The sequence below is a fragment of the Artemia sp. Qi Xiang Cuo genome, chromosome 2 (assembly GCF_049724085.1).
Source record: "Artemia sp. Qi Xiang Cuo chromosome 2, ASM4972408v1, whole genome shotgun sequence".
NCBI lineage: Eukaryota > Metazoa > Arthropoda > Branchiopoda > Anostraca > Artemiidae > Artemia > Artemia sp. Qi Xiang Cuo.
Window position 1 is genome coordinate 19196444 of NC_142795.1, and position 24718 is coordinate 19221161.

At 37.0% G+C, this 24718-nt stretch overlaps 1 protein-coding gene across 1 annotated transcript in view; it reads left to right on the forward strand.

Moving 5' to 3' along the window:
* The window catches only part of LOC148954976 (uncharacterized), a 137870-nt gene that overhangs the window by 60981 nt on the left and 52171 nt on the right, over window positions 1-24718 (forward strand). Inside the window, exon 4 of the mRNA XM_089099511.1 lies at window positions 7810-7998. Within this exon, the coding sequence (XP_088955637.1) occupies window positions 7810-7998 (189 nt within the window). The remainder of the gene's footprint in view (window positions 1-7809; window positions 7999-24718) is intronic.

Below are 24718 nucleotides of genomic sequence, written 5' to 3' on the forward strand. Positions count from 1 at the left end.
TTATTAGTGATTATATTTGTGGTTAGATTGTCGTTGTTCTTTTTCTTTTTTGTTTGTATTACTCCACTATTTTACATTTATTGTACAGTGGGTTAAAAATAAAATATATATATATATATATATATATATATATATATATATATATATATATATATATATATATATATATATATATATATATATATATATAGTATTGGTTATTGGGAAATATACAGACGTTTTCAGGGGGAATTTTTTCTGGTAGTGGGGGGTGGGGGTGGTTCGGGGGCTATATGGGAGGATCTTTTCATGAAGGAAGTTTTCATGGGGGAAGGGACATGGCTATGAAGGGGGCACCGGATTTCCCGTCATTATTTAAAACAAAATTCAGATATTAAATATAAAAAAACAAGTTTTTCAACTGAAAGTAAGGAGTAACATCAAAACTTAAAACGAACAAAAAATATTAGCTATATGATTGGGTTCACCTTCTAGTCAATACCTCGCTCTTTAAGTCTAAGGTTTTTTAGTACTTTCATAAGAGCTATTTATTCTAATTAACGGCCTTTGTGATTAAGGGGTTATTTTTAAAGAATTGGTCAAAATTCGAACTTTAGCTTAAAGAGCTAGGTATTGACTAGGGTTACGTAAGTTAATTTGTAAATTACGTCAGAACCAAATTTAGAGACAGCCATTTAGCAAAAGAAGAGTAAAATTTTTATGCAAATTTTTTTTACTTATTCAATGACGGTGAGCCAAAATAAAAGCTGCATTAACTAAAAAACGATCAGAAATTAAATAAAAAAACAAGTTTTTTTAACTGAAAGTAAGGAGCGACATTAAAACTCAAAACGAACAGAAATTATTCCGTATATGAAAGGGGCTGTCCCCTCCTCAACGCCTCGCTCTTTACGCTAAAGTTTGACTCTGTCTCACAACTTTATTTTTTAAAACAATAAAAAACTAAAAAAAAAGCCAGTCTTCTAAAGAAATATTTTGAAATGAAAGTGATCACAGGCCCTTTCCACTGATAAACCTATGAAGATTAATCGGAAAATGCTCTATTGAACGTGGGTAAGGATTCTGCTACAAAACTAATTTTATACTTTAATTTCTAAGTTCAAACAGACATACACAAAACTGTTTTCCAGCATAAATTCTAAGTGACGAAAGAGAATGATAAACTGAAAAAAGCTCAAATTAGGTAAGAAGGGATTTAAGAAACATATTGACTTTTCAGGCAGTTCAACTCTTATCCTAATTGTGGATAAGACTTTAAAACTTGTATATAACCTAAAACTATCATATAACTACCCAAATCCATATAACTACCTATATAACTTGCATATAACTACCCAAAACTATGCTTAGATTTTAACAATCAGGCTACTTTAGATAGCTCAAACTAAAGATTGGGAAACTATATGACTCGGTTGGTACTCAAATTTATAGAAGCGCGCAACCACATCATCCCTGAAGCTTACATTGTCCAGCTAGTTGTCAAACCTAGTAATTGTTGCGACGCTAGTCGTAATCTAGTAAAGAACAAACTTTAGCCTTTAAAAAAGGATAAGATCCTCCTTAGTCATTACTGGTGCATAGGGCGTCGACTCAACATTTCATTTGTCGGGTCTTTCTCACGGTTCTAAGCGTTTAACCCCCCCCCCGGTAAACACCCCACAGAATATACCCCCTCCCCAAGAAAATACCCCCCGCGGAAAATACCCCCGGAAAATACCCCCCCATGGAAAATAACCCCAGCGGAAAATACCCCCCCCCCCGAAAAATACCCCCGGAAAATACCCCCTCGTGAATACCCCCCCCTGGAAAATACCCCCCCAGAAAATACCCCCCGCGGAAAATACCCCCGGAAAATACCCCCCCCCAGAAAATACCCCCCCCGTGCGGAAAATACCCTCCGGAAAATACCCCTCAGCGGAAAATACCCCCTCGGAAAATACCCCCCCCCCCCAGCCAAAAAAAAAAATACTCCCCGTGGAAAATAAGGCTTTCCAAATTTGGGAATTTAGTTGAGTTTTATTTTTTTAATTTCCATAGGGGGATGAAATTTTGGTACTTGTGTATTATGCGCCACTCACTCAGGTTTACGCTGTGTAAAATTCGAGAACACACCGTTTTTTGTTTTTTTTAGTTTCTTCGTTACTTCAGAAATAAATTTGCGCTATAGTTTTGCACATTAGGGGGGGGGGAAGCATAACGGGTCTGCATGCAACATGTGTTTGGTACAATTATTCTCTATATTAGATAGATAGACAAATAAGTGTATTTTAAAGCCAAATATACGGCCATGAACACAGTAAAGTACCCCCACCCCCCCCCCCCAAAAAAATGCCCTCCCCCACGAAAAATACCCCTCCCCATAGAAATAGCCTCTGGACAATTCAATCCTGGCGGAGATTTACCTCCGGACAATTACCCTTAACATCCCACGCGTAAAATTAAATCGGCAAAGAGAAAGCAAGACAAAGAAATTTCGTATATGAATTCTTGCAAATTCACCCAGCGTAAAATTTCTTCTTAAAATTTCATCTCTTGGAAACTATTTAAAATTCTCCCAGTAGAAAATTCGTCCTCCCCTCCCCGCCCGAACAATGTATGCATGCTTCCCAATAACAAATAAAACTAAGGGCGATTGAAAATAAAGCCTTCAACCAATAAAGACAAACTGAAAACTAAAAGCCTGTTAAATAGAATTTCTTATTAGAAAAGCACCTGCAAGCTAGAAATTCAAAAGCTCTTAATAACCATGCAAATAAGAAAAATAGAGAGAATGAGAGAGAGGAGAAAGTGGGGAGAGGGAGAGCAAGAAAAAGAGTACGATTTCTTTTTTTAGCTTTGAATTTACAGATAAATAGATTCAGCTTGCTTAGCCAGAGTGGAGACAACAAAAGAGCTTTGGGTCCAGAATGCTTATATCTGAAATTATTCCTTTAGGGTATTTTCCAGGAGGGGTATTTTCCGCGGGGGTTACTTTTCCGAAGGGGGGGGGGGTATTTTTCGTGGTGGAGGACATTTTTTGGGGGTTAAACACCCTGCCCACCATTCACTATATTCATTTATGTCATTCTACTGTGTTCATGGCCGTATATTTGGCTTTAAATTACACTTATTTGTCTATCTATCTAATATCCAGAATAATTTTACCAAACAAATTTTGCATGCAGAACCGTTATGCTTACCCCCCCCCCCCTTATGTGCAAATATATAGCGTAAATTTATTTCTAAAATAACGAAGAAACTAACAAAAAATCCGGTGTGTTCTCGAATTTTACACAGCGTAAACATGCGTGAATGGCGCATAATACACAAGTACCAAAATTCCATCGCCCTACGGAAATTAAAAAAATAGAATTCAAATAAAATTCTCAAACTTGGAAAGCCTTATTTTCCACGTTTTTTTTTTTTTTTTTTTTGGGGGGGGGGGGGTATTTTCCGGGGGTATTTCCGGGGGCTATTTTCCGCGCGGGGGGGGGGGTATTTTCCGCGGGGGGGAGGTGTTTTCTGGGAGGGTGGGGGGTTGGGGGGTGTATTTTCTGTGGGGATTTTCCGCGGGGGGATTTTCCACGAGGGGGCATTTTCTGGGGGGGGGTATTTTCCGGTATTTTCCGGGGTGGTATTTTCCGGGGGGGAGGTATTTTCCGCAGGGGTATATTTTCTGGGGGATATTTTCCGGGGGAGTATTCGCCGGGGGGGGGGGGGTAAACGTGGGACCCCCTTTCTCACATTGATAAGTAGTAAGCTTGTCACCCAACCCTGGCGTGGCAGGGACTCTAGCCCCTAGTAACATTCAATTTAAAAACAACTTTTGAAAAAAAATGCCAATGAGGCAGAATCACCATCTGAAGCTTATTCGGGAAAGGTAACAATTGTTTCGGTTAATAATAATGTAAAAGTTTATGGCGAAAAAAGATTTATGAAAATTTCTATAAAAAAAAAGAGCCTGAAAGCCAACGAAAATTGTGTCAGATTGACATGAAAATTGCACCATTGCAATCATCATAGCCAAAAACCCCAGATAAGAGAATTACATCCCCTATTTTGAGCAATAAGTGACTTTTTTGCATAGGAAGCAGTGATTTGTGTCCTTTTTTCCGTTTTTCTTCGTCGTCGCCACTGGGCTACTAAAACATTTTAGAGAAATGTTTAAGGTTACCAAAATAAATGCTACATAATTGTATGATTATGTAGTTAACATCTTAAATAAGGTAATCAATGTTCAGTTAAAATTTTAAAGTCACTTTTGCCTTTTATAGAAAACTACTGTTTTTTGTTTAGTCCTTTCATATTCTAGAAAGATGATGGTAAACGCTCAGTTAAAATTTTAAAAACGCTTTCGCTTTTTATCAAGAACTTCTTTTTTATTTATTAAATCTCTTCAGATTGTAGAAGGATGCTCATAAAAATCATTCAATGCTCAGATTTTACATTCCAACCAAATGGGCCGGATGTGAGCCAGTGCTTTCTAGACAAACTTTCTTTGAAATATCAATAGTATTTCAGCTAGGTGAATAAAATTTTCGATGATTTGCAGAATATCTAGTGCTGATTTCAGAGAGCCTTAGACATCTGACACAAATAAATCAAACAGTTCGTGGTAACGAACTGTAAGTAAGGAGCGACCCGGTTCAATGGTAACCGAAACTCTAAAAAACGGAATTTTGATACCAATAGATACATCAAAAGAATAAAATTTTAATTCTGATTTCAAATGTATAAGCTTCATCAAGTTTAGTCTTACCCATCAAAAGTTACGCGCCTGAGAAAATTTGGCTGATTTTCGAAAAAAGGGGGAAAGACCCCCTAAAAGTTATACAACCTTAATGAAAACCACACCATCATATTCAACGTATCAGAGAACCCTACTGTAGAGCTTTTAAGCTCCTATCTTCAAAAATGTGGAATTTTCCATTTTTTGCCAGAAGAAAGATCACGGATGCGTGTTTATTTGTTTTTTTGTTTTGTTTTTTTTTTCTTTACCGCAGGGGTAATCGTATTGACCCAGTGGTCCTAGAATATCGTAGAAGAGCTCATTGGAACGGAAATTAAAACTTCTAGTGCCCTTTTTAAGTGACCAAAAAAAATGGAAGGCAACTAGGCCCCCTCCCAAGCTCATTTTTTTCTCAAAGTCACCCGATTGAAATTTTGAGATGGCCATTTTGTTCAGCATAGTCGAAAATTTGATAAATATGTCTTTTAGGATGACTTAATCTCCCACAGTTCCCAGGGGAAGGGCTGCAAGTTATGAACTTTGCCCATTGCTTAAATATTGTATTGGTTATTGGGAAGTATACCGACATTTTCAGGAAGGATTTTTTTCTGTTGGGGGGGGGCTGGAGGAGGGGGTTAATTGGGAGAATCTTTCCGTGGAGGATGTTTCTTTGGGGTAAGGGACATTTCTATGAAGGGGGTGCCGGATTTCCAAGCATTATTTAAAAAACGATCAGAAATTAAATTAAAAAAACAAGTTTTTTCAACTGAAAGTAAGAAGCGACATTAGAACTTAAAACGAACAGAAATGATAACATATATGAGGGGGTTCTCCCCCAAGTCAATACCTCGCTCTTTACGCTACAGTTTTTTTTTAGTGCTTTCAAAAGAGCTATCTATTCTAATTAAACGACCTTTGTGATTCAGGGGTTTGGGAATTGAAAATTTTTTTAACTTTTAACGTAGAGAGCATGGTATTGACTAAGGGGAGAACCCCCTCATATGCGTAATAACATATACGTAATAAAAAAAAACAATAAAAAATAACAAGCGATACGGCTCAATAGTAATCGAAACTTTTAAAAACGGAATTTTGATGTCAATAAATGTATCAAAAGAATAGGCTTATAATGCTGATTTTAAATATATAAATTTTATTAAGTTTAGTATTACTCATCAAAGGCTACGAGCCTGAGAAAATTTACCTGATTTTTTAAAGAGGGGGGGAAACATCCCCTACAAGTGAAAAATTTTTTTAATGAAAATCACACCGTCAGATTCAGCGTATCAGAAAACCCTATTACATAGGTTTCAAGCTCATATCTGCAAAAATCTGCAACTTTGTATTTTTTGCCAGAAGAAAAACATACGAATATAGAAGTTCGTTACGTAAGTAAATTACGTCAGAACCAAATTTAGAGACAGCCATTTAGCAAAAGAAAAGTAAAATTTTTATGCAAATTTTGTTTACTTATTCAATGACGGTGAGCCAAAATAAAAGCTGCATTAACTAAAAAACGATCAGAAAAAAAACAAGTTTGTTAAACTGAAAGTAAGGAACGACATTAAAACTTAAAACGAACAAAAATTATTCCGTATATGAAAGGGCTGTCCCCTCCTCAGCGCCTCGCTCTTTACGCTAAAGTTTGACTCTGTCTCACAACTTTATTTTTTAAAACAATAAAAAACTTTAGCGTAAACAGCGAGGCATTGAGGAGGGGACAGCCCCTTTCATATACGGAATAATTTCCGTTCGTTTTAATTTCGTTCCTTACTTTCAGTTTAAAAAACTTGTTTTTTTTATTTAATCTTTTAAAAGATCGAGGAAAATCAGTCCACAAAGTTAACATTTATTTCAGGGGCCCATTTAGCTGGTACTCATCGCAATCAATCAAACTGGTTCCATTCATAGTCTGACCTAAAGAGTAGAGTGGGAACTGGCGATAGTGTCAACAAAAACAAAACTACCAGCGTCATCTATTGTATGGCCACGCTTGGAATTTTTCAAGCTCTGTAATCAGTTTTCTATCAGAAGCTGTGATCAGATACTTATCATTACCCAAATTTTACCAATTACACTAACTAAGTTAATTATTTTTATTATTACTCTTGAAGGTACTTGTGTATTACACGGCAAACACTCGAGTTTACGCTTTGTAGAACTTAATAACAAACCGTTTTTTTTTTGTTAGTTTCTTTCAGCTTAGCGTTAGACAAGACAGACAAGCGACAGAATAGATGGGAAATATATAATTTAGGCTATATATTTCCAAATTAGAGGGGGGGGGTAAAGTATTTGGATATTTTGAAGCTAGAAAACGATTCTTACTTCATAATATGCAGAATAATTATACCTAACACATTTTGCATGCAAACCCGCTATACTTCACCCCCACTGCCTAATGTGCAAATATATTTTGTTTCTAAATTTGTAAATTTCTAAATTTGTTTGTAAAGTATTATATTTCATATTATTTTGTGATATTTCATTAGGATTGAGCGTCAATGAAACAGGTCCAAATTAAATGAATTACTTGAGTGTTTGCCATATAATACAAAAGTACCCATTGGTGAAAATACCAAGTGTCGGCAAACGCTAGATGGTATTTAATTTTTTGTCGACACTAGTGTCAGTTCCCACACTCCCAAGTTACCCATGCTCTTTGGTCTGGCCTTTCATAATATATGCGACTGACTTATTATCTTATATTTCACCTTGCAACATAACTTGTGTTTAATCCGTGTATTAAGAAGCATTATCGTGTATTAATTTTAATAAATAGATTATCACACGCTGAATCAAATTCCAACCGCTGAAGCTAACATTAACTCTTAGATTTGAAATCATTGATTTGTTTTATTGTTTTATTGTTTTATCTGTTTTAGTGTTCTAAAAAATAAAGTTTTTTTCACCAAAAATTTCACCAAAAATAAGGTGAATCAAGCATGAAAAAATTTTTAAATCAAGAAGATATTATCCACATTTAAAATTTATCCTGCATTGACTACGTGATTTTTCAGGCACGAAAGTGCGACTGTACGGTATTACCTTCTCTGCAACTGGGAAGCTCAATATAAAGTTGGAATTTTTTTTTGTTTTAGTCTTGCAGAAACGGATGGACATCAATGAGAGGACGTGTTTGCTTTCTTGTTGAGTTTCATCAAACTCATGGAAGTGTTTCGTACTATCCTTTCAAACAAAAATGTGCAAAATGTTTACAAAGGCGTTCAAACAGTAAGAGATTGGTCAAGTTTGAGGAACCAGGCTGGTATCCAGAAGAAATACAAAAGGTATAGTTTTATCTTATTTTTTAAGTGTAGGTCTTTGTTCTTAAAGACATCATTGACAAAAGCCCTGTTTTGTTTCTGTCTATATTAATCTGGTAAATAAGAAACAAAATAGGTTTTTGATGACATATAAGTAGCATTACTTAAACATGCAACAAATAGATATCACGTTGGGACAAAATTCACATTTAAAACGAATAGAAATTACCAGATATGAATAAATCAAGCCTAAAGCGAACTTAATATATAACGAATGTCAAGTAATTTTTATTTATGATTACGAGGTCTGGTTCTTTTGACTAGTCAACTTCTGCGTACTTCTCATCCCCAACAAAGAATCGAATATAATGCATTGTGCTAAATCTATGAAACCTGCCGTTGGAACTGCATGGGTAATGTCCAGATATATAAAATCATAAACCTAAAATTAATCATCTATTGACAGTTACTTTAGTAAAGTGGCAATAAGACTCTCCTCCTCGAAAAGGAAGATTGACGTTCGAGTCACTATATAGTAATTTAATGATATTCATTAAAAAAAAATTGGTTAAAACCAGTACGAAAAGACTCTTTTAAAACCAGTCCCGAAAACCCGAGGCATCCACTATAGAGTAGGCAATGATAAAACCCGTTTTTGACGTGTTAACTGCTATAGAGTAGGCAATGATAGCATGGTTTTCATTGCGTATACGATATTAAACTGTTTTTTTTTGGGTTTAGGGGGGGGAAGATTCCTAGGTTAGGTTACGTAATAATATATGCTATGCTTTACCCCCGCCCCCTGATGTGCAAATATATAGTCCAAATTTGTTCCTAAACTATTATATATTCATCCTATTTTATTGCATTAGCATTAATATAAAAGAGTCCGTTTAACACAGGAGTGCCAAAAATTGATATCTGATGGTAGTTTTCAATATTTGTTGCATGATTAAAAAAAAAAAAATTATTTTTACAAAAAAATTTTGTATTAAAAAAAATACAAATTTTTTTCAATCGAAACAACAATGGTTATTGTACCAAAAACAAGGACTATACGATTCTTATTATCCTTATTGTATATTATTATTATCTTTGTATTATTATTATTATATATTAATATTGTATTATTGTATTGTATTATTACTATTGTATATTATTATCAATTCTTATTATCCTTATTATACCAAAAACAAGGACTGTATGATTCTTATTATCGTTATTTTATATTATAATTATCATTCTAATATTATTGTCAAATATTATTATTGTATTATTGTATTATTATTATGTTCATGAAATGACGTTTGCCTGTGAATTTGTAACAATCTTAATGCAACAGTTATGGAAAAATACGACTCAAATCTCTCAAAATCTTTGTCATTTAATATGAAATGAATAAATAGTAATGGACAAAAATGAAACGATGAGAAAAGATGGTGAAATTTATAAGAAGAAAAGTAGTTTAGTAAAATTTATAAAAGTATTATTTTGAAATATATTAATCAGTTTGTTTTGTTTTCAAAAAAGTTTAGCGTCATTGAAGTGCTGAAGGAGCTTGAGGGAGGCAGCGGCGCCGCTCTTATTCGGTTTGGTTTGTGTTTGTTCACTATTTGACTTTTTTATTCATAATAATTCCTTTTTATTTCAAGCTCACTTCTAATTCATTGCAATGCCACTTTTCTCTGGGTTTGATTTCTTCATTCATATTGTTTTTCGTTCTCTGTTGCTTTTCGGTAAAAAAGCCTTGCTTTATAAGATTTATTGCAAAAAGCCTGCGGGCCATAGCAACACAGAATACAATCTACAAACAAAGCTCAGGAACAAAATACAACTTTAAATAATATAATAAAAAAGAAAAAGAACAAAAAAAAACAAACAAAAAAGAAACACGCCAAGGTTCAATATTTTAAGTAACAAACATCAATCATAATAAAATTCAAATCCTATAAAGACAAAGAAGAAATACACCAAGGTTCAACATTTTGACCGACAAACACTAATCATATTACGATTCAAGTTCTAAAAACCATAACAAGCTATCCCCTCAAACATGATTCCTTATGTTTAATCCATAAACAAAGAAACTTTCACAACTGTTTAATAGCGCATGCGTTCCTCTCAGCCATCCGCTCAATTAACCAGCATTCACTTCCTAACACTTGACCAAAACATTCATTCCGCAACTCAGACAGCTCTTCACACTTGGATACATAATGAAATAAGTTCTCAATTACAAATCTACTCATAGAGCAAAAATAGGGGCTAGCCACCAGCCTAAACTTTCCCAAAAATGTCCTTCTCTCATCTATATCCGAACTATCCCCTCTTAACAAACAACAAGTTTTTCAAATCTGCTTCATTCAACCTAAATTTAAAATAAACCTCCTCCCCCCAACAGTCTTTATCTTGAGAATAAAACCTCAAAGACATAGATTGGTCCTTATGAGCTTACCACTCTTGGATTTCTTGGTCATTTAGGGTTTGCTGGACTTCCTTCTATACTGAAAGCTTTCACCCATTGGGCCTTTTCCTTTATTTCACATCTCCGAAAAACCACAAAGGTCGAGTATTTTCTTGACCTGATTTGACCACGAGTCACGTCTACCGTCCTTCAAGCTCTCCAAATAAGCTGACTTAAGAAGCCTAACTCTAGGTAGGCTAATTATTTTCTCCCAGAATTTCACCATTCTAACCGATCTAACACTCTTTAAAGTGAAAAGCCCCAAATCTCTTTTCAGTACCACTGAAGTAAATGAATTCTCCAAGTCTAAAATTCTCTTAAAACATCTTAGCTGAACTACTTCTAGCTTAGCTGCTGTATCAAAACCCCAAAGTTCAGAACCCCGATGTAGACTAGAAGCTACTTTTGTCTGAAAAACTCTTTTCTGGGTCATCATGTCAGCTACCTGACCAAACGTATATTTATTAGACTATTACCCCTTAAATTACAATATTCTACATGCCTAGACATCTCCTTTAATGCGCTAAACTTAACACCCGAATAAACAAATTATTCTGTAACCTCTAACATTGTTCCTCCAAAATTAGAATGAACCTCAGAATCAACATCCCCTTTGCTCCTAAATACCAATACTAGTAGAAAGGGGGCTAAAGGTCCCATTGCCCACCCCTGCTGCTACCTATAACTTTTTTGCACCCCAAATATGGGCATAGAGTCCCTAGAGAGAACATGTGGTTAATGGGGTCAATGACCTCTTTCTCCAACTGTGTTTTTGGCAAGCTCAAGGCGAATGTTATGATCCAGAAATAGTATTTGTTGTTGTTTCCCAGGCAAATGTCAAGGTCAATGTTGTTGTTGTTGTTGTTGTAAGTGCACGCTCGAGGCGAATGTTATGGCGTCCAGAAATAGTATTTGTTATTGTTGCTCGAGCCAAATGCTAAGAGTTTCCCGGAAACAGATAGATCACGTGTTTCCTTCTCAGCCAATCAGCGAGTCGGTTACATCCCCCTTCTCAGCCAATCAGAGGGCTTGGTTACATATTAGCGGTGGATGGAATATAAGGAAAGGATTTTTGCTAGAGTTTTATTAGTCTGTGAATAGAATTCAAAGGAGTGAGAAGAACAGTTTTGACTTTACTCATTTGGATATATATTTGTAATAATGAGTGGAATGTTTACCCTATTAGAAGTTGATAGTGGAGTTGATGGTAATAATACAAGAGCACCAAATATTGCGGTGGAAATTACGAAAGGATCACGTCTTTGTCTGGACTGTGATGTAGTATATGCAAGATATGTGATATCCTTGAGCAAATTTAAAATCGAAGATCAGTTATGTTTCGCCGCAAAAGTTGATATAGCACATGTGAATAGACTTCAATGTGCTTTAAGTGTATTAGTGAAACATATCGAAGACAATAAACAGCATCGTTAATTGTACATGCTCTGTATTATTGATGTTATTGTTGTAATTATTCATTAAAATTGTTTTGAAATCGAAAACAGTTCCTTTCTTTTCTGGTTATGTCTAACGAATCAGGATCAGTCTAGAGTCACCAGTCAGTATGAAAGGATTGAAAAATGAATAAATTTGAGAAAGAGAGAATTAGATCAAATCTAGTGTTTATGGAAAAACATTGGATTTTGGATAATGATTTTCTCGAGTTATCTCTTAAACGCAGGATATTCTCTCGTCAGGGAACACTTGACAATATAATGAGGAGTGATTCTCCCCCATTGGGCTATTGTATGAAACTTTTAAAATGTGATTCAAATGCTTATACTCAATTTATTGATATATTAATTGGAACAAAGCAGAATCATATTGTGGATATACTTTTGAAAATACTGCCACTTGATTCAATGTAGATGGCTCCCCCCATCGCTCGAAAGAGGTAATGTCACAGAGTTACTCCTCTCTCCACCATTTCCCTCTCATTGAATTTCTTGAGAGAAGAGGATCAGTTTCGTGTTAGCTGTGAGTGAGTTGACATCAGAAAACAAAAAATGTTCTATATATGCCCACTTTTCATGTACACTCTTGGCAGTTGGAATCAATGTGAGACTTGTACAATTATAGATGACTAAAGTGGAAAGTGTAAATTATATAATCCATGTAAATTACATAGAGTCTATGCAGTACAAATTAAAGGATGTAATTCATGTCTTGACGAGTCGTGTGACCCGCATTCTGGAGGTTACCTGCGTTCCAATTGTCACTTTGATACATGTGATCGGTGGGAGTATACTTACTCCGCTATGACTGGAAAGAATTCTAAACGAGATTTCAGTTTAATTCTACGAGATTGGTATCGTCGTGGATTTAAATTATTTTGGGAAGAGGAATCTGGTCTACGATTCAACTGTTGGGGTAACAAGACAATCTGGTTTTTACGTCATCGTTGCGATGACACCACCTACTATGACTATAAACCAATTTATTTTTATTTGGCAGTGACCGAATGTGATTCAACATTTGAAAACATTGTATGTGATATTGCTTCAAACAGACAGATTGAAACTCGTGAATTTCAAGATATGAATGCAAATTGTATAATTGACTATACAAAGAGATATACCAAGAGTGATGTTTCATTATGCTGTAGAAAATGTGACCCTGACTTTGCAGTCAATCAAGATTAATATACAGTGAATCTAAATGAATTACCGGCATTAGTGGTTCACGACAGTTGTCTATACATCGAAGAAGAAGAAATCTAAAGTGAAGATTTAAAGACATTGTTGTATATATATACATTTTATTAATAAACAAATTCACAAAAATTTTTTAAGCAATTTACTCTTAGGTCATGGAAATCAAGACTGAATAGGTCTGAGAGAATGTTTTCCACTAGAAAGTCATTCAGACGAGGATTGTCACTATAAATGTGGAGAAACAGTTTGTAAATATATCCACGACATCGGAACCCAAAGTGTAGTAGTGCATGGAAGCCACAGCTTTTATTCGTTAGATCCTGAACCCTCTTCCGATTTTGAATAATAGTTTTCCCACTGCTCTCAATATAGTTGCTGAAGTGGGATGTGTAGAATGTATAGGGTAGACCAAAAGGATCAAAAAATCCGATAGTCTTAATTGTTTGAAAGATGCACACCCAATGGCCTGTCAGCAAAGTCGATGGACTGTTATTAACAATAATCAAGGTATTGTTGACGTTTAGAATTTTTCCAAGATAGTCCAAGGGCAGACAATAGGATTTGTACTGAGACATGTAGGGGTCCATATTAAATACATAGATTATTTGATTGGTGTTCATGGCGCCAAGTCTAGTAGAACACTACCTACGGGATTGATTTCCCAATAGGTTTCGTATTGATTTAGTGAGATTAGTGCAATAATCTCTGCCAATGGATCGGCAAATGTACACTCTAAACGCACACTCCCTGTACGTACTATACTCATATCCTGTGTGCCTGACAAATCAAGTACAATGATACCATGTTTTTTAGCAAACATATCTTCGGTTATACCATTTTCAAATAGTTGAGATTCATGATCTAGGGTTTGCATGGTCAAATCGTACAATATTCTATAGGATTGATCAAAAGATAGATTGTAGAGTGGGATACCATTTACTTTGCAAACAAGTGATGAAAGCCCCAACATCTTGAATTTATGTGGACATTCAGTCCATGATCCAATTGCACTGGCGCTTTTTAAAAAATCCAACGCTAGTTTTGAGAGGATTTCACCATTGATAAAGGATGAGTAGGTGAAGGTGCGTGAGCCCAGTGCAATATTACGCGGATTGGTGATTTTATGAGGAAAAAGTAGTTTAATATTGTTGCCATTGGCTTTCAGTTTTTCTACAGCCAAAGCAACAGAACTCATGACCTGTTGTTTGCGTACCTGAAGTATTGCCGAGGTGAGGGAGAGACTTATATCAGGATTGGCAGCAAGCTCTTTTCTCAATATGAAATTGGAGGGTGCAAGCGTTAGTTTTATATCCACTTTAACATTGGGCGTCAGCCATTAGGGTATATTAAATATTTCATGATATATTTTTCCAACTAGATGTAATTCACTAGTTGTAGCATTTTTAAGTGCATCTGTACGATCAGTATAAGTAATATATTCATATCCATTGGAGGTGCCTCTCAATTCCTTGTATGACTTGGGTTTCATCAGCATGAATTGCATATAGCTTGTATAATTTGAGAGATTGGTGCTTGTGCTCACCAGCGTCCCATTGATGTAGACACTAATTTGGCAAAATAAATTATGTAGTATACAATTTTCATAGGATATCCCATCGGCCCGAAATGGCATTGTATTATTGGATTTCCGGACTTTCATTTGCAAATCTATAAATGTGGACGATAAATCTATGAAATAGTCTTCATTGGAATAAATTTGAAAGTGGATATTATCGGAGATTGGTTATAGTGGATAAAATTGTTCATAGTCTCCAGGCTTGACACTCACATCAACATTTTCAGCATTCAATAGATTCAATGAGGTGGTGATTGAAGGTTGAAAATCCTTATGCGGTAGGTAGGACATTTTAGGAGAAGAAATCTTGTTTCGATCTGACAATTTTCTTTCTGGGGCTTTTGGTTACAGCACGTGTCAACTTTTTCCTTCTTTTCTTTGACAAGAGGGGTGATGTCTTTCGTTTCCGTCCTGAGTGGAGACTGGTGAGTGATGCATTGTTTCTTGACCTTTTTAAACAATTACCAGTCTGTTTTAATCTCTCAGCAAGGGTTCATGCACTGGACCTAAAATTTTCCGTAGTACTTTTTTTAAAATCATTGCCAGAGCTACAATTGTATAGTGTAGAGGATGCAAAATCTGTCGCAGCCGGCACAAGATATTTTCTAGCCAGTGGTAGTGAAGAGCGAAACAGCTTAGCAAACCAACTGCCAAGACCGTAGCCAGACATTGACGAGCGCCCCTTGTAATAGTCCATTCCATTTCCCTGTGGTCTCGGGCCAAGAGTATTAACATAGCAGTCAATATCAGGACAAGTGAATACGCCTTTTCTATTAGACATCTTGCTGTTGAGCGATGGGTCGAAAATGGTATGTAATCACAGCCAACCCTTTTGAAATTGCTATGGGATCGCCCAATTCGGATCTTAGTGTTAACTGACAGAGTTCCAAATAGGACATGTTTACGAGAATATACTGAAGATGCTTTATAATGTAGTGATGCATATGCTCTTGATTGGGTTTTCGTTCAAGAGCTCGTAGGAGGGGAACATTTGAATTACCAGCCAGTGATGTTTCCGCAAATGAAGGATAGATAAATATACCGGTATCCGTGGACAAGACGGTCGGGTAGTCGGCAAAAATGAAATTAGTGTTTCCAGCACTATTGCCATTGATTTTATTGGGCTTAAAGCCAAGAACATCTTTGAGATTATCATTGAGAATAACTATACCATTGGCAATAGGTGAACTACTGCAGATCTAGCTCTATTCATGTGAAGAGTTAAAATGAAAGGCTCATTTTTTGCGGGTGGAAATTTTTTTATTGACGGAATAACATAAATTGTTCATACATGTGAGTTCTTGATAGGGTAATTCAATATATGGAAAATAAAACCAATAGATTTTTTGAATTTGTTCTTGATCACCTGTTGGTGGCGGCCAATCATAGGGTCTAATTTTCATTTCATATTTACGATCTTTTCTCAGGATGTCGTAGGTATTTTTGAGAATACAGTCCACAAGAGCCACTTCATACTATCCGTCGAATTTGATGGTGGGGGAGAGTTTCGTCCAAAAATCACTTGTTTTATTTAGATAATTTTAGAGAGGATCAGAAATATTGGACATGAAAGTCACATAGAAATCATTGGGCATTGTTAATATCTTCAGCACTGATCCAAGAATCAGAATCTGAGTTGTATCCTAGCCAGCAAAGAAGCACCTGTTTCTTACCATGGCGTGTACGACTCTTTAATATCTTTTCAATTTGATAAATTTCACTAGTGTTTCTAAATCTTTGCAGTTCATATTCATAAAAACCGCCGAGAATCTCATCATCTTTGGTGTCTCGTAGTCGATAGGTCGTGGGTATGGTGTCCAGGATTTTGGACACTTTAAAAAGTTCAGTGCTCCATAAATAATTCGCTTTTTCAAAAATATTGCTGGTTCTATTAATTCGAACAGTATCACCAACATTGAATTTCTTCTTCTTCTTTTTCTCTTTTTCAGCATTGGAGTATTTCTTTCTATAATCATAAAATGTATTCTAACTATAAGGAACAACCCTTTGTTTTGAATTGTACAGATATCGATGTGGTCGTTGATTATAAATCAACATGATTTTATCTACATCGTGAACAAAAGCCAACGTATTTTTCAGTGTACAATATCCTGAAATTAATAGACGAATCGTTCATATTCATCGTTCAGCCAATGCAGCCTTTATCGGGCTGTGACTATGATAATGTATTGTATTATATTTCAAAAAAAGCTTTTGAACATGTGGATTAACACATTCACTGCCATGCTCTGATTGAATTTTTCTATGTGAATCCTACTTTAGAATACTTTCAATGCTCCAAGCAACTTAAATACCTTTCTGTGACTGCAGCGGAATGGCATATGCATAACGACTAGGGACACTGATTGACACCAGAATAGATTTGTAGTGTGCATTGTGAGGCTGTTATATTGTGACTAGAGTTAAAAGATCCGTTTGAATTATATGCACAGGGATAAAGGCTTTAGTTTGTCGATATTGTTTACTGCGAAGCCTGTGATTCCGATGTAGTGTGTACCTCGGTTCATTTTCTAGATACTATTTTACATTTTTCAATGTGGTGGTGCCGGAGACAGATTTGGAAAGCGTTTTGGGAGAACTTAAACTCCCCACTTCGCCAATATTTTTATATACATCTTTCAGAACTTCATCCATTTTTAGCGTAAAGACGTAGTGTAATAACCACTCCCCTTTTGCACACTGGTGGGCGAATCAATTCGTCTTCGCTTTTGACTAGCAGCCAAAGGTGTTGTAAAATCAGTGACGCTGCTAGTATCTTCAAATATTGATTCTTCTTCTTTTTTAAATGGTGGTGTTGGAGGACTATATTCTCTTAGTTTCTTTAGAATTTGCTAATTGCCAATAAGACTTTTGGGAAAGTTTGATGCACACAGAAAGGTGTATAGATTATCGTCAAAGGATAAGAGTCCTTTACGATTCGTCACCATATCCCAAATTAAATCAACTAGATTATAACTTTTTCCCTGAATTATTATTCGTTTCCCTGTGCTCTCGACTTGAACTTGATCGCCAGTTTCCAACATGAGATAAGATAATACTCTTTTACTCTGTTCTCGATAGGTGAGTGGCAATAGATTTCCAATTTTCATTACAATTGAATTCAATTCCTTCTCCTTTGATGCTGCTGCAGAATCTTGAGATGTTTCCTGTTTAGAGGGATCAATGGTGACGGTGACGGGTCTCTCACGATATGGTTTATGTTTGTCCACACGTCGCAATGCATCTTGAAGTAAAATCAGTATTTTGTCGTCGGCAATATTCTCGTCGTTAATTAATTTGCTTAGATTGTCCTCAAAATGTTTGACGGGTGAGAGTGCAAGTTCAAATGGTGTAAATCTATAGTGTCTTGCCATTCTCACTAGAGAAAACTGTTTACAAGTCTTGCAGATATCGGCAGTAAAGGTGTGAAGAGGCTAAAACTTGCCTGAAGAAGTTATGGTCTGAATAATTTTTTTACCTTTTTTTTTAAGTCACAGACTCCGAACGTGGTAAGCTGTTTGTTTTTATGTTGTATAAAACCTTATGGCAGTTGAACATTGCCCTCAGTTAAATTTAAACAAAGTTCAGATATTAGATTAATGAAATCATTGTCAACCCCATGTTTGAGTATAGCCTTCCAAAGCAGTGGTTTTCAAGTGCTTAAAACAGAAAACAGATGCCGTTGTTCGTGTAGTTTCTTCAGCGTCATAATGGCAACAAATAGTCTTTTCTACTGTACACCGGAAGATATACTGTAATTTCATTGATGAAAATGTCAGTGACTAAACGTAGATACTCCGGCGTGCTCTGATTCAGATCCAACAAAATGTAACCATAGGGTTTGCTAATCGCCTGAGTGAATGCAGAAAACAGAAATTTTGGGGTGCCGGGGTATATCTGCATATTAAGAGTTAAGAGTGAGCTAGAATCGGGTACGACTCAATATATAATATAGATGGTGCAATTCAAAGCAGGGGTTCGCATGCATTTGCTCTGATGAAACAGATTGTGTAGAACCAGAGTAACGGAAATGTGTTCATGATGGGAGCGAACGGTGAACAATTGTAGCATTTCCTGTGAGAACTGTTCAATGGATTCAGCCAAACCATCAATAATCAACCACAACTTCGATTCACTACTATTGAAAACATCAAGTCCCCGTATGAATTGTATTGGTATGGTTGTGGCAATAGCTTTTATTTTATCATAGGACTCCAGCCAGATACTATAGCAATAGTAGATTTTTTTTGGCTTCTACATATTCACTTTATCGCAATTTTGAATTATTTTATTTAACAGTACTGTTGCCCCCGACCTTTACGAACCGCACAGAAACAATATAATGGGCGTTTGAAATTTATATATGCTGTTGTGAATAAAAGTCGGACTACTAATAACTGTAAATCATATGTGTTCAATGCATAATTAGTAATTTCCCCCATAGATCTATCTATTCAAGAACAACAAAAACAATACTTCATGGCAGCATTTATTTCGAATCTGCATGAAAACAAATATTTGCAGTCAACATGAACAATGATAAAAATAATAATAACATTTGCTCAACAGGAGAAAATTACAAAATTTCATGGTAAACATGAAAACTCTATTTGTTCAACATGAACTGCAATGATAACACTTTATGTACAATAAAAAACACTTTTTGTCCATCTTCAGAAATTATTTTATTTAAACACTTTTATGTAAAGCAATTTTCCTCAATTATTTAACAGAACTTTATTTAAAATAAAAAACATTAATGTAAAAAAAAAAAAAAACACTTTTATGTAATAAACTTTTTGTACAACAAAATACGCAACCGGGAACTAGTAGCACAGTTGAAAGTTATGAATTGAATCATGGGGTCCCCCCTCCCCCCCCCCGGGGACGGCCGGGGCGAAGGCCGGCCGCGGGCGGGACCCCCTACCCCCCCGGGGGCCGCGGGGCTGAAGGCCTGCCGGCCGCGGGCGGGACCCCCCCCCCCGGGGGGTGCGATGGAAAAACAATAGTTGTCGTCACTGCTACGGGTTAGTTGAGGTTGGGTTAGTGGTGGTGGTTAGTGCTTGGGTTAGATTAGTTGGTTAGGTTAGTTAATTTATGTACAGGTTGGAGCATTTAATTTATGAAAAGTTGAGTGGTTAGTTGGTTAGGTTAATTTATCCAGACCAAGTTGATTACGATAGTCTATGCATTCAACTCGATCCGAAATACGGTAGTGGCCGTGGCGTAGGACAGTCACACCATTCTCGAGCACATAGACCTTGTCGGATATACACGACATTGCATTCTTTTCCACTCTCACAGTATAATTTCTATACTGTAGAGAGCGAATTGCAAGCACTTGTGCTCTTGGCACTAGGCTACTTTCTACACAGTCTCTGTACACGCTCATGTTGAAATTGCTCTTTACAAAATGTGTAGGCACCCCTTTACATGCCTTCTTTTCATCCCCACTGTGTGTTTCCGCGCAATAGACTTTGGGGCCTGGGAACACCCCCCGGGATATGAAATCACTCCCCGTCTCTGATTTTAACATTAAGAATTGGTTGGGGGCTTGACGTTTCACCAGCTTAGGGTAGAGAGACGGATTCCAGTTGGTGAAATCCATCCGCGAGCTGATTTGCACCCCATTTCTAAATCACCCAATAAATCTTCAGTCCCATTTACCTTTAACAGCAGAGAATCTGTATCACCATAGTAAACTTTAACCTCCCCCTCCCGTGGCCAGTGCACCTTGAACACATTGTAAAAGAACGACAACATGAGCCTTTTGTATATTTCCAGTACTGAACTGCCACCTGCAGTATTCTTGTTCAGTACTACATTTCGCTTTTACCTGTGTAGAAGAACCATACCGGCCTCTATGCTCGTGAACGATGTAAAATTAGGGTCGGCAATAATTCGTGCACACTCTAGAGGGTCAGTCACGACATCGCAGCGAGATCTATTACGGACGCTTTCACACATTTTGCCAAACACTGAATTTAGAATGAGCTTGTACAATTCCTTCTCCATCTTTGAATTTGCCTTAGAGCGTTTATCGACAAAAGTATCGATAAACGTTTTCAAATAGGGTCGCTGATTGAACTGCAGGACCCTGTGTATTTTGGTGATCTTGAAACCGTTGCTCACCATCCATTGCAAAAGCACATGGTGAACAACGATATTCTCTTTAGGGTCCAAATCAGCAATCAGTTTCTGTTTAGAGGGAGTCCAATGCATCCCCATATCCTCAACCAATGAACGATTGTAGGGGCTCAGAGAGTCCGTGCTCACGGGCCGATTGATACGGAGAAAGACACAATCTTTGACTGAGTCATGAAGCGCCAGCGGAATGTGACCGTCAACTTCAAAGAACAATCCTTGTGACCCGTTGTCCTTGACGGTGGTAATTTTGGGGAGCTCAAAAGGATTCTCAAGCCATTGATAGTTCCCACATGGCAAAGAGTAGTGGGACATTGCCGAGGGGTACAATTAGTTCATGTCCAAGAACACTGCATTTGACTTTGCACCGGTGCTTTGTCCACTCAGATCAGTTGATAAGACGCGATCCCCATGAAAAACATACCCCCCCCTCATTGAACGCTCTACAAAAAGGTGTTGGTCTACTTCCGTGATTAGGCCTATGTTCCCCCTGATAATTTTTTAAATTAAATCATTCGCTAATTAGGGTTTTGAAAAATAATAACCTAGCTAATGACCGAACTCTTAAGCTATCTTTTATTTGTTATTGAAGACTATATCCAGCCAAGAAAAAGCATCTCAGAACCAGGACAGACTTCAATAATCCCACCCAGTCTGACCTTTATACTAGGACAATACAGTAATGGCACACTCAAACTCCTTGACTGTGCATCCATTGCTGGTCAGTGAATATTAAAAAGCTTCAATTGGAGGTAGTTTCTCCTCACTTAGGTGTGCGTCAGAGCATTAATAATCGTATTCGTTTATAACGGTTCATGTCATCAGACAATACATTTCACCGTCTGGTGAGTTCTGTTTAGTAAATGGAAATCTGTAGAAAGTGTCGCTTTTTTTCACTTTAATAAATATAAACAAATCATTGGGGAAAAAACAAAAGTAAAAGCCCAACAAAATTTTATTATAACACGTATTCCTATTATCCACTGCCTGCCATTTCATTTCAAGAAGCAGCATCTTCTCGGCTGATTTGGGAATTATCTTATAGGTAACTGAACTATTTACCCATGGATAATCTACTCCCCCTCCCTCCCAGTGCATACCTGCCAGTGCCGTTCAAGAAAATTTCAAGTCAGAATTTGAGTAATAAAGAAAATCAGGGATAAAAAACTGCTGGCTAAAAGATAAATTACACTCTTGATGCACAACCCCCCTAAAATGCCGACCTCCCGAGGATCGGCCATGCCACCACGGATTATGAGAGCTAAATGTCCCCCTCCCCCCTCTTTTCCCTTTAGTCCCCGGATCCACCGCTACCCTCGCCCCCTGACAAACTCACCATAGGTTTTGTTTTTTAATAGCGTGCCGATCCTCTGCAGACAATACCATTGGATAATGGGTATTTCTCAGACGAGAAATAGCACCATTAGCCATGCCAATCAATTTAGTCAATGCCTTGACCATGCACACCCGCTCATCCAATGTTTCTACTATTTCTAACAACCACATGGTGTTAGAACTGTCTCTTTGTGCATGAGCGTAGGACACTGCAATGTCCTGATGTTCTTTGACTCGGTTTGGAAATTGGGGGTCATTCACCTCCACCAGCTTAGCTTCACAATCCAAAGATATTTTGTTGCACTGGAGAAGGGTATTCTGAAAATTTTTGAATCGTAGAATTGCCCTATCCCCTGAAACCGTTTCCACTGTCTGGTAGCCGTGGCGTCTACACTGCTTCATGTGAATTCAGAACTTTAATTCAGTCCAAAATCTGACAGGCGTGTTGGACAGTAGAAACGGGTCCCCCTAGGTATACCCGCCCTCAGACCGCTATGCCTGTAAGTAATAGCATTAGAATTACCAAGTGCACTTGGTTGGTCTGGCTGTTTGTATAACAACCACCGCCAAATTCTGACAAAATTAACTAAGAGACTTAGGCTGTGAACATCAACTCCCTTCCGCTTTGAAGGAACTCCATCTTTAAATTCAGTCTCGTATTGAACCACAGTAATGCCAATATTTAAATGGGCATTAGTCCTTTCAAACATGTCAATAGATTGAAGCGTTACTGGGTATTTTCCCGCTAAGCATGAAATCTACAATGGGGAAATCGGACCCCTCCTTCCCATGTACAGCCCAATTGTCTAAATTCTTCTTGGTAGCGTCCCGAGCTAGAGGCTCGAATGCTGATATGAGGAAAGCATATCGGAAACACTTTTGACCTGTTTCAAAACAGATCTTCTGGACCCCACGACAACCTACTAGATCTGGATTATAATTTAAAACTGTATCCCTCTCAGACCTAGCCCCCCCTCTTAAAATAAAATCTTTCTTAAATTTACAAATATTTACGCTTAAATTTTCAACAAAAAGAACTACTGATCCACTACCATTTTCATTATAGTTCTCGAGACGCGTAATAATTTGATCGACCCAATCCATGAAAACACCCCCAAAATTTTCTAAATTTGAATAAACCAAACGCATTTCGGAATGTATATAATGATAATAAACTTCGCTTTTCCCCTCATTCAAATAAAAAACTTTTAGAACAATGGAAAACTTAATTGAATCTCGACCTCCCCACAATAGACTTTGGTTCTCCCTATGTGCACAAATTTTTTCTACAGAGGCAGGCACAATTTCTATAGGGTCATAAACAAATTTTCCCCCCATAAGTGTATTAAAAGGATCCCCAAACGTCGCAGTGAAAACAACTATATTATTTAAAATTATATTCGACAATTGAAAATCGGGAAATGGTGTACCCCCTCCCCCTCTTGTATATTACCCCCTCCCCCCAGTTGTTCAACAATATCTGGCGAATGCTCCACTTCAGTTGTTCGAAGTGGAGTCGTTAGGGTATCGGAGGCTGGAGGAGGAGGGTTCCCTGTAAAATCATCTAAAAGCTGCAAGGTATTTGGGCTCAAGTCTACCAGCTCAACTGCGCTATTATCTACATTAAAAAAATCATCTAAAAAGTCGTCAATATTGAAAGTTACTTCAATGCTTTCGTCCCATGTTTCATTGTCTTGAAACTCCAGTGGCGGTGTTAGAATTGGTTCTTCCTCTTCTTCCCTGGACGGAGAGTAGGGGACCAATGCTCGTCCAATCTATAAATGAAAAAATAGCTTATTTTCAAAGTGTTCAAATCATCCCTACTGCTTTTAAAATTTGGATTATTATTGCTTAATAACATTTGGTTAATTCAACTGAAAGTTCCAACTTAACGATAATCAAAAAAATGACATGGAAGGCAACAATTTGGTCGTTTATTTTCAAAGTGTTAAAAAAAAAAAAATTTTTCGGCGCTTTTCGGAGCCACAGCGCATCCCTGTGGCGCTTCTCGGGGCCCACATCGCTTCCCGCGATGCTTCTCAAGCCCGTGGCGCTTCCCTGACCCGTGGCGCGTCCCCCAGCTCTTCCCGGACCCACCGGCTCCGCGGCTCCCGGCCGTTTACATAATGTCTCAAAAAAGTTGAAATATTTCTAAGTCCATACAGGTTCAGTGAACTCTTCATTAGCTCACAATTATTGTAAGCCACCGCGCGAGTGTTCCGATTTGCAAGACTAAACTTCAGACGAGGAAACAGTACAATTAAATGTTGTAAACCGTTAACTCACTATATTGTCAACAATGTTTCCCCATCACTAAAATATTGGCAAGGGTTTGTAAGATTGAAGGCTATTTTAAAAATATCCTTGCGCAAATTACGGGATCCATATGTGACAGATAGATAAATGGGACAGTTCCTTCTCTCTTAAAACTTTGTGATAATCAATTGTGAAAAATAGGAGATATTGAGTTTCAAATGGTGAGCATTAATTGACTAGAAATTATCCATGAAAAATATTCGCTTATGAGATAGTGGCGAAGAGATAGGGGTGAATGCAGAGAAAATAGCAAAG